The sequence below is a fragment of the Aristolochia californica genome, unplaced genomic scaffold (assembly GCF_029961685.1).
Source record: "Aristolochia californica isolate CCGP_79_NKW_82.1479 unplaced genomic scaffold, dmAriCali1.0.hap1 SCAF_16, whole genome shotgun sequence".
NCBI lineage: Eukaryota > Viridiplantae > Streptophyta > Magnoliopsida > Piperales > Aristolochiaceae > Aristolochia > Aristolochia californica.
The window spans coordinates 4340027-4348746 of NW_027181837.1; the positions used below are offsets into that span (position 1 = coordinate 4340027).

Sequence of the window (8720 nt, forward strand, 5' to 3'; positions counted from 1 at the left end):
TGACTGAGTAACACACAATCACTAAGAGAAGATTTCCACCGTCTAAACTCCAAACCAAGTGAACCACCATTGAGACCTAAATAGTATTATTTGATGTAAATGCTTCAACAGCTGAAGTCAAGCTCTATCATATTTCAATTTGTGAACATACTACTGTAGAGAGGGATAAAGATTTTATTGGGAAACCAATAAGAGTGTGCATGTGTGTTTAGAACAACCAGTACATCAGGAATAACACTCCGGAGAAGCAAACAGAAAAACAGATAACCAATTGTCAAAAATATAAATACAAACTCAAAACAGTGCCTAGAACACATATTCACAGCCTCTTCAATGTTATGATACAACAACGACGAAATTTCATCAAATCCTTTTTTCTTTTATGGCTACTTCACTCTGCTTCATCTAATGATAACAGCTATATGAGCAAAAGCCACCCAAAAAAGGCAGCAGAAACTCAACGATCCCTCTAGAGATTTAACATCCTATTATTATGAAAAGAATAACTTGCTTTTTGTATCTGCTTGCTCCTGCTTAAAAAACAGTCACGTATGCTTAACTCAAACCACTCTTTTTGGATCCCTGGCTGCAGATAAATGTTCCTGCAAGGAGGGGTGAAATCAGAATGTCAGTGTTGCATGTATGGTAATTAAAAAGGGAGTCTATAAAAAACATCATAGCAATCATACCGAGATAAAGTCAAAGGCTTTTGTATCTTCTTTCTTGATGCTGCTTGCTGTAGGTGTAAGATTTTGTGCTTGATTATTTGTGACACTGAAAATGTCAGGAACAGGCGAAGACTGAATGCCTTCAAGATGCTCGCCGGCAGACAGACCCAGTCCAGGGTGAACTTGACCACCATGATTTCCCAGGTTCTGGAAGTTGGACATGGTGGCAAGCAGCTGCTGCTGAGCCAAAAAACTTCCCAATGCATTATAGTTTACGGTCTGAGATCCAAAAGCTGGACTAAACATGATATTTGAAGGGATGTTGTACTGCTTCGCACCCAAAGAAAATACTGGATTTGACTGTGATGTATCAAGGTTGACACTTTGACCGCCTTGCAACCCTAAGATAGAATGGGAAGATTGATTACTTGGCCTTACGAGATCAGTTTCAGAAAAGACACCACCGAATGTCCCACTCTGTGGCTGCTGCTGTGGAGCTGAAGATGCATTAATAGATAAACCGGCCATCAATGCATTCACATCATTTTTATTGCTCGCTTCTGACTCTCGGCCAAGATGTTCAATGTTTGAACCAAACACATCAAGCAATTCATATTTGTAGTTGGAATTACTAGCAGGCAGATTAGTAGTCATGCCATCAGCCTGCTTGCTGTTATCAACAGTCAATCCAGAAAAGAGGTCTACATCTTGTTCTCTATCTTCAGTTGGGTGGAAAGAAACATCTGCAAAAGGATCATCCTTGCTCTCACTCGCATTAGTGGTAAAATTACCCCCAAACAAATCATCCACCACTGGTGCCACAGATGTTGTCAGATCACTCAGATCAACTTGCTTTTCGGTAGTATTTCTGTCCACCCGATCATCTGGTTCACTGGTGTCTATCAGGTCAGGCATCTCAATCCTGGTAGCTGCCTCAACATTATTAGCTGATGGCATTTCATTAATAGAGGACAGACCACCATCCAGAAGGCTCAGGACCTGATCATCAGACATCGGCAGATAACCATGTTAATTAACTTTGACAGTGAATGTGTTACATTAAGGGTGCGGTGCATACAAGCAAGCATAGAGATGCCTCTCCTGCATGCTGAAGATCCAGGCAAGGATTTGGTACACAAATCACTTCAGCAACAAAACAAGACCACAAGCATTTTCTTCCATTTCCATCATTGGTAGATTATATTAAAGTGTAGTTGTGAGAAAATCAAAGTGTACCACTGGAAATAACCATGTATAACCTCTTTTATTTCCAAGCTTGCCTACTAGTTCCATGAGAAGGATAATAATATGATATCAATGTACAAAGGTTTGAAAGATCTCAAATTGTAAAGAAGTTTATTAGTTTAATAAAATCTAGAGGAAAGGCATGTTTCCTACAGCTAAACTAATCTTTCTAATGGATGCTCCCTATAAGTATCTTAACGCTTTAACATACATGTGCTGTATTTGAGTGCACACATTGTTGATGTGTCCCGAGCCTTTCATCAATGAAAAATGAACAGGGAAACAGGAATCCAATCAAAGCTTTTTTTCCTTGAACAATCAAATCTAAGGTTTTTTTTTTAATAAACAATCAAATTAAACATTTTTTATCCACAGTGTATTTGAGTGCACACATTGTTGATGTGTCCCTAGCCTTTCATCAATGAACAATAAAATGAACAGGGAAACAGGAATCCAATCAAAGCTTTTTTTCCTTGAACAAGCAAATCTAAGGTTTTTTTTTTTAATAAACAATCAAATTAAACATTTTTATCCACACAGTGGATTCATACCAAGGTTGTTTTTAATACAAGGACAATTAATCCCAAAACTTTAAGTGGTCACAGCTGCGTAAAGAGTGCTTCAAGTAATGATGGTACAATTCTTGTCTCTATTCTCACAGAATGACCCAGATTACCAATTTAGGCATTTAACTACAGATAGTTATTTGCAGGTGGCTCTTTGAGAAACAGTTACAGCAGAAAAAAATTATATTTATGTAATCAGCCATAAGTTTAGCCAGTTTCAAGTAAATATTTAAGGACAATAGAGTAAGACACTGTTCATATAGTTGAAAACCTTAACACAGAAATCAAATAAGATGGTACATACCTTGTTTGCTTTTTCCCTCAAAGACACCTGTGGTGTCTCTGAACATTTAACTATATTATCTGGGTTTTCACTAAAAAAAGATGCTATGGTAGAAAAATGTGCATCATCCTTTTTCCTCAGAACTGCCTCAAGCACACAGAGAGCCTTCATTCGCACCTGATAGAAACAATTTTTGTTAGATTATTCAATTAGAGTCAACTGTAATCCTCTTTTTCGCTCAAAACAATCCAAAGGTCTCATACAACAATGACAAGCACAAGACGTCATTGGACACCTAGCCACATGCCCTCAGAACATAAATAAATTGGAGTAAAACTTATCCATCCAGCACAAAGCATAAAGCAACTGTTTATTAAACACTGCTTCAGTGACAAATTCTCCCTGAAGTCAAGAATCACTCCTATTTTTATCTGTCCTCAGATCACGTTTCTTCTGGGATGCAAATATGAGAAGAGACAAGCCACTTTGTCCTTTGGCAGCACTGAATACTGTTAAAATACAGATACAAGGGTATTTTGGTCATTTGACCTTGTCATATAGGTGTCATATAGTTCCAGCAATATAGGTTACTTACCATATGCTTGTTTCAAATTGCATTAGAATCTAATGTTTATAGAGAGAGTTACTGGTCTTCTTGTAACGGCATTTCTGTCATTTTACTCAAAATCACTTAAGTGGCATATTAAAGAGAGATCAGGCCCGATTTCTGAGACTGATCAAAGCAGCTTCTTGAGTGCTGCTTCTTCCCTTCTCTCTTCTCTCTTCACTTTCTTATCTTCTTATCCACTCAGTCTTACTTATATTTACAAATACAACAAACAATTTCTTGCATGAAAATTACCGTTTTCTCCCTTATCTCAGAGCATTTCTAATGTCTTCACGATTATCAAACTAAAACATAAATTGAGGACTAGCATGATACCAAACAAGGAAACAAAAATTTTAATCTTACTGAAACATTTATGGTGGAAATATAGTACAATAACCAGAAATACTGAAGCTTGTTCTCACTAAAGAAAATTGCCACTGTTAGAAAGAGAACCATTCCAAGTGTTTCACCTTCAGAAAATATTCTTTAAGAACATTTTGGGTGTGTAACAAAAAGAGGTTAGCAACTACAACAAAGGAGGGAAGCCCAAAATCAAAATGAAGGGGTACAGTGCAGATGTATTTCAAGAAAGTTGACCTAAGAGTGAAGCAACAAAATGATAGATCAGATGGTGAAAAGGGTTTCATGTAGCCAGCCCAAAATTTGTTAGTTTATTGCAAAATCATTTTGTTACAGATTTAATTTCCTACATGCTCCAGAAACCTTGCAATATTGCCAAGATGCCCTCAGGATTATGAGAAATACCCATGTGCACCTGTACTATTACAAATATTTTTTACATGCCCTGAGCAAATTTTTATTTTTTTTATTTTTTTATTTTTTGAAAAGAATGTATATATTAAGAAAAAGAATTACAAAGAAACAGGGAGTAAATCCCTAACAACAAGAGATTGAAAGGATGCTCCTGACTTGGCAAACACATCTGCCACCGAGTTAGCAGATCTCGGAATGTGAGACCAAATACAAGAAAATTGAGAAGCAATTTCAAGAAATTTCCGAAGAGAATCCCAATGCCACCACAGGCCCTGAGCAAATTTCCATCAACAGAAAAAGTAAATAGTTGCTGAATTTTCACTTGATGGACATTCTAGACGTCATGCTGACATGTTAAGGGTAAAGTAGTCATTATAAAAAAGGATAAGCCTCCAATTAAACATTTCCACCTGTCAAGCAAAAATTTGGCCAATATTTGATTTTCTTTTAATGGAACTTAACATTAGGGTCAAGAACCCATCTTTTTTGTATAACAGGAATAGTTATACAATAGTTCAGGGGTATGTAGGTAATTAGTCCCTTAAATACCATTAAAGGGAGGACGATCCACGGAAAGTGAGTCCGCCCTCTCAAGATTCTAACATCACTCCCATTAGTTTTACTTAATAGTAGCACTCCCATGGGAAAATATTTATAGGAAACATCACTGAAAAGACGGACATGTAAAAGAAAATTAACTAAAAGTCATCGTAGAGAACATCACAAAGACTAATAGATGATATATGCACCTGCCACGAATGGGATTGGAGCTTCATCTCAAGTGCAAGACTTAAAGCTATTGCATCCACTTTCAGTGCCTCTGTGAAGAAAACCTGAAGGGCATCTCGAGTGGGTTGTAGCCTTACACCACCAGATGTAACAATAGTATCTAACAGCTTCTCCTCACGGCTCTTGCCTCCAGAAGGACTAGGCCCTGAATCACCATTAGTCATTTCTTGTGTACTTGGCCTCGAGTCCTGTCCCCAAGACCCACTAGCAACATTCACAGATACCCCAGAAGAGTCCCAGGTTCCTCGAGAATGCTCTTCTCTTTCGTATCTACCAGGCTTATCCATTTCATTTGTCAGAGATCTTCGAAGATTTGGACTCTTGTAACTCCCAGTGTCATTTTTCCTCAGAGAATGAGCTGAAGTAATGGTACTTAATCCCTGCCTTAGAGAAGCACTACCAAGACCGACCACTTCACTGAGAAATGACTTTTTATCTTCCATTGGCATCTCAAAATTTGTGTTCCCAAATCCTTGAATACGCCTATTGATATCTTCGGAAGGTGCAGGCTTATTGTCTTCTGAAGCAAAGATTGCAGCGATTGCCTCATGTGCAGTGTCTCGAACAGCCTTATTAAGAGCATCCCCTTTCAAAGGATCTGGGTGGCCCTTGTAATGAAACAATTGTTTTATTGCTGTTGAATGCCGTTGCATCTCCCTCCTGAACTCAACACCAGATTTCCCCACCAAATATTTGATCAGCCTCAGTACCTGTATAAATATAAATCAGTATAACAAGTACTAGTAGGGAAATAACTCAATTAACTGAATGATACATTAAAAAAGAAAAAACACAAATCATTTACCTCCAAAATAAAGACTTTGATATCCTTTTCAATAAAAATTAACCTTTAAGAGTACTTTGACCACACCACAAATACATAAAAAATGAAATTGTACAATCTACTTCAACTTCAGAAGTAGGCTCTAATAAAAATGAAATGATACCCAAACCATTACTTTAGAAGAATCAGCTGTACCTTTTGTTTGACAATAGGGCTCTTGTGATCAAGTCTTTTCAATATAAATTCAGAAACCTCCTTTACGATACTGGCATGTGAAGTCCTGAGAAGCTCGCAGATCTCCTCCAGTTTGTAAACAGGAGCTACCTTATCTTCATCTGAAGTCACACCATCAATCATCCGAGATCTCCAGTATGATTCAACTGCTCTTCTGCTAGAATCCATGTCTTTCCAAAATCTTTGGTCCCCTGGCTTGAATCCAGCAAACAAGACCTCCAAATAAAAAACTAACTCTCACAATCAGGAATGCATGAAAGTCAACCAGAGGGGCAAGTGTATCTCAATTAAAATAAAGGGTCAGTCCCTCAAACTTGAAATACAATTAAGGGAAATCAGTTATCTAATATGAAATAGAAGTTTAGAGATGAAATGTTTGTGGGTGGTTCTGCATAGCCATTCTTAATTAGTGGATCAATTTGTCCAGATTTAAATTCTTGCCATAAGGAATGCATAGAGCCAATGCAAAATCTGTGGTGCCCCAGCTTGCAACCTACAACATGGAGTCCTCTGAATTAAAAACTAACTCTTGCAATAGGAATGCATGAAAGCCGACCAAAGAGAGGAAAGTTCTTCAATAAAAGAACAGTGATTCCCTCAATCTTTGAATCCAGTTAGGGAATCAGGTACCAAAGCTTTTATAAGAAGTTTTATATGGATACTGAATTGAATGTTTCCAGAGAATGACCCGAAGAGTAATCCCACCAGAGAAGCAGAATGTTTCCAGAGAACAACCTGAAGTGTAACCTCACTTGAAACCACCAGAGGACACGATTGAGCTTTGAGATCAAATTATAAGTTTTCATGGGGGCAGAGTATCAGAAGTGCCCTTCAATCAAGACAGTTGGCTTTAGCCCATGTGCACAAGGATGCATACATAATGAGTTAAAGGATTCCAATTTTTATTTAAAAACCAACTTGTATGTCCAATAATTCAGGTTGTCAATGGCATCCTCTAACCAAAAGCCCCAATCTTGCAATAGCAGATCAATGGTTCTTTGGTTCTTTATGAACAGTGGCAGGAAGCCAAAAAAGGAAAAAGGAAAAAGAAAAAAGAAATAATGGAAATATAATACAGCTAGACCTTCCCTTCTATAGAAAATTATCATTTTCAATATTCCTTTACTTCAATCTATTGGTACAACTGAGAAACTACTTTCTTACTGGGTAATGATTGAAAATAAAGAACTTTAAGTGTGATTTTTTCTCTTTTTTATCTTTGCACTTGCAACTTAGATGTGTTTTCTCGACTTCAATAAAACTTAAGCCCTACTAGCAGCCTTTTAGTCCCTACTTAACAATCTCTCAGAAATTATCAACCCAGAAAAATAATAAATAAAAAGTAATGATGTAAAAAAACTTCTAAATATCAAAGACCAAAAGCAATGACACCCCCATTCTCATAAGAGGGTACGTCCAATCCTAGTTTGTCAAAACATGCAGAGTGATCCGGTGGTATTTGCCTTAACAAAAGCCATTAGGATTTTTTTTCCTGCATGGTCTATTTTACAACCCGGTCGCTCAATGTTTGTAGATAACCGGCATAGGGTTAAGATACGCAAGATTTGAAAGTGCAACAGTGTAACTCTTCAAGTTATAAAACTTCCCCCGTTAGCCTAGTGCATCTTAGACTTCTAATTATACGAAAAAAAAAAGAAAATATTTACACATCTATTGCTCACCAAATATTACTTAGTTCGAATATTTGCAGAACATGCAAACACTAATAACATGGCGGATACTCAAAAAATAAAAGACAGTAAAATCGAAAAGAGTCCATTCCTGTGTTCAGCCAAGGATACCCTTTAAACTCCTTGGACAGAATATTCAAACAGAAATTAAGCAGAAAACCAAAAAGAAAAAATCCAGATTATAATCATAATGTTCGAGAAACCTAAAAATAAAACTCACTTTCTTAGATCAGGCCTCTCCAACGACCTTGAGCGGGTCCAGCCAGAGACAGATTAACTATAGCAGCTCGGTGGCTTCAAATTGGTGGCTGTCGATGCCCGAAATAGGAAATTTTGGCTGGAGAGAGGCGCCCGGTGATGGATATGCAATCGATGAAGAAGTCTAATTGCAGACGCCAGAAAGGGAGATCGGAGGAGAAGGCGAGAAGTTGGACGCAAATACTATCACGAATCCTAGTCGGGAGGGAAACACCGAAAATATTTTCCTTCCCCTAATTATAAATCCCGTCGTTCGGTCCCGTCAATGCATTTTCCATGAACACTATTAAATTTACAGGCTTTGGCAGCTCAACATTTCTACACTTTTACCGGCTAATGTGGTGAATGAGTCATTCAAATTACAAAAATATCCCTTTCTCAATTTTCTCGCTCTATTTTGTTATATTGCCCGTATTAAATTTACTAGTGACTCACATTAAATGAAGTGATTGTGTCCAATTGAACTTGAACCATTGAATTCGATGCCAAATTAGCCAAATAAAGATATTATAATTTTAAATAAAATAAAAAATTGTACATGGTAGAAGGCTTTTTTCTCTTAACTGCCCTAGTGTAAGAGGAAATAGGGGTGGACCCTTAGGATTGGGTTGGCCCCCTCTAATCTTTATTAACTTTATCATTAATATTATTATTTTGCTACTATAGAGAGGGAGGGGATCCCTCCATAGTTTTTTGTAACCAAGGGGATGAAACCACCACCCTTCACCTCCTCAATTTCTTATGCCAATGGGAAGGAACCCCTAGCCTTCCCATAGTTGGCTCCTACTCAACAAGTGTCGAAAAGAGAGAAAAGGAGA

At 37.5% G+C, this 8720-nt stretch overlaps 1 protein-coding gene across 3 annotated transcripts; it reads right to left on the minus strand.

Moving 5' to 3' along the window:
- Positions 1–156: 156 nt before the first annotated feature.
- LOC137953056 (protein MODIFIED TRANSPORT TO THE VACUOLE 1-like) lies at positions 157–8131 on the minus strand. Of its 3 annotated transcripts, none has more exons than XM_068800249.1 (6): positions 7865–8131; positions 5915–6144; positions 4896–5645; positions 2784–2939; positions 690–1667; positions 157–602 (listed from the first exon to the last, which is right to left on the minus strand). In XM_068800249.1, exons 2-6 carry the CDS (start codon positions 6119–6121, stop codon positions 561–563), a joined length of 2133 nt encoding a protein of 710 aa, XP_068656350.1. In that variant the 5' UTR covers positions 6122–6144; positions 7865–8131; the 3' UTR covers positions 157–560. The 3 variants fall into 3 exon arrangements, with proteins under 3 accessions (XP_068656350.1, XP_068656348.1, XP_068656351.1); XM_068800247.1 differs by having other exon boundaries at positions 5915–6148; XM_068800250.1 differs by having other exon boundaries at positions 5915–6169.
- Between the last annotated feature and the right edge of the window lie 589 nt (positions 8132–8720).

What these genes read in the sequence shown, in the direction of transcription:
- LOC137953056 (XM_068800249.1), bottom strand. Translation starts at nt 6,121, where the DNA reads ATGGATTCTAGCAGAAGAGCAGTTGAATCATACTGGAGATCTCGGATG. An exon ending in GCCCTATTGTCAAACAAAAG is followed by an intron (nt 5,646 to 5,914) that starts GTACAGCTGATT and finishes ATATTTATACAG; the next exon opens with GTACTGAGGCTGATCAAATA. An exon ending in TCCAATCCCATTCGTGGCAG is followed by an intron (nt 2,940 to 4,895) that starts GTGCATATATCA and finishes TGTTTCTATCAG; the next exon opens with GTGCGAATGAAGGCTCTCTG.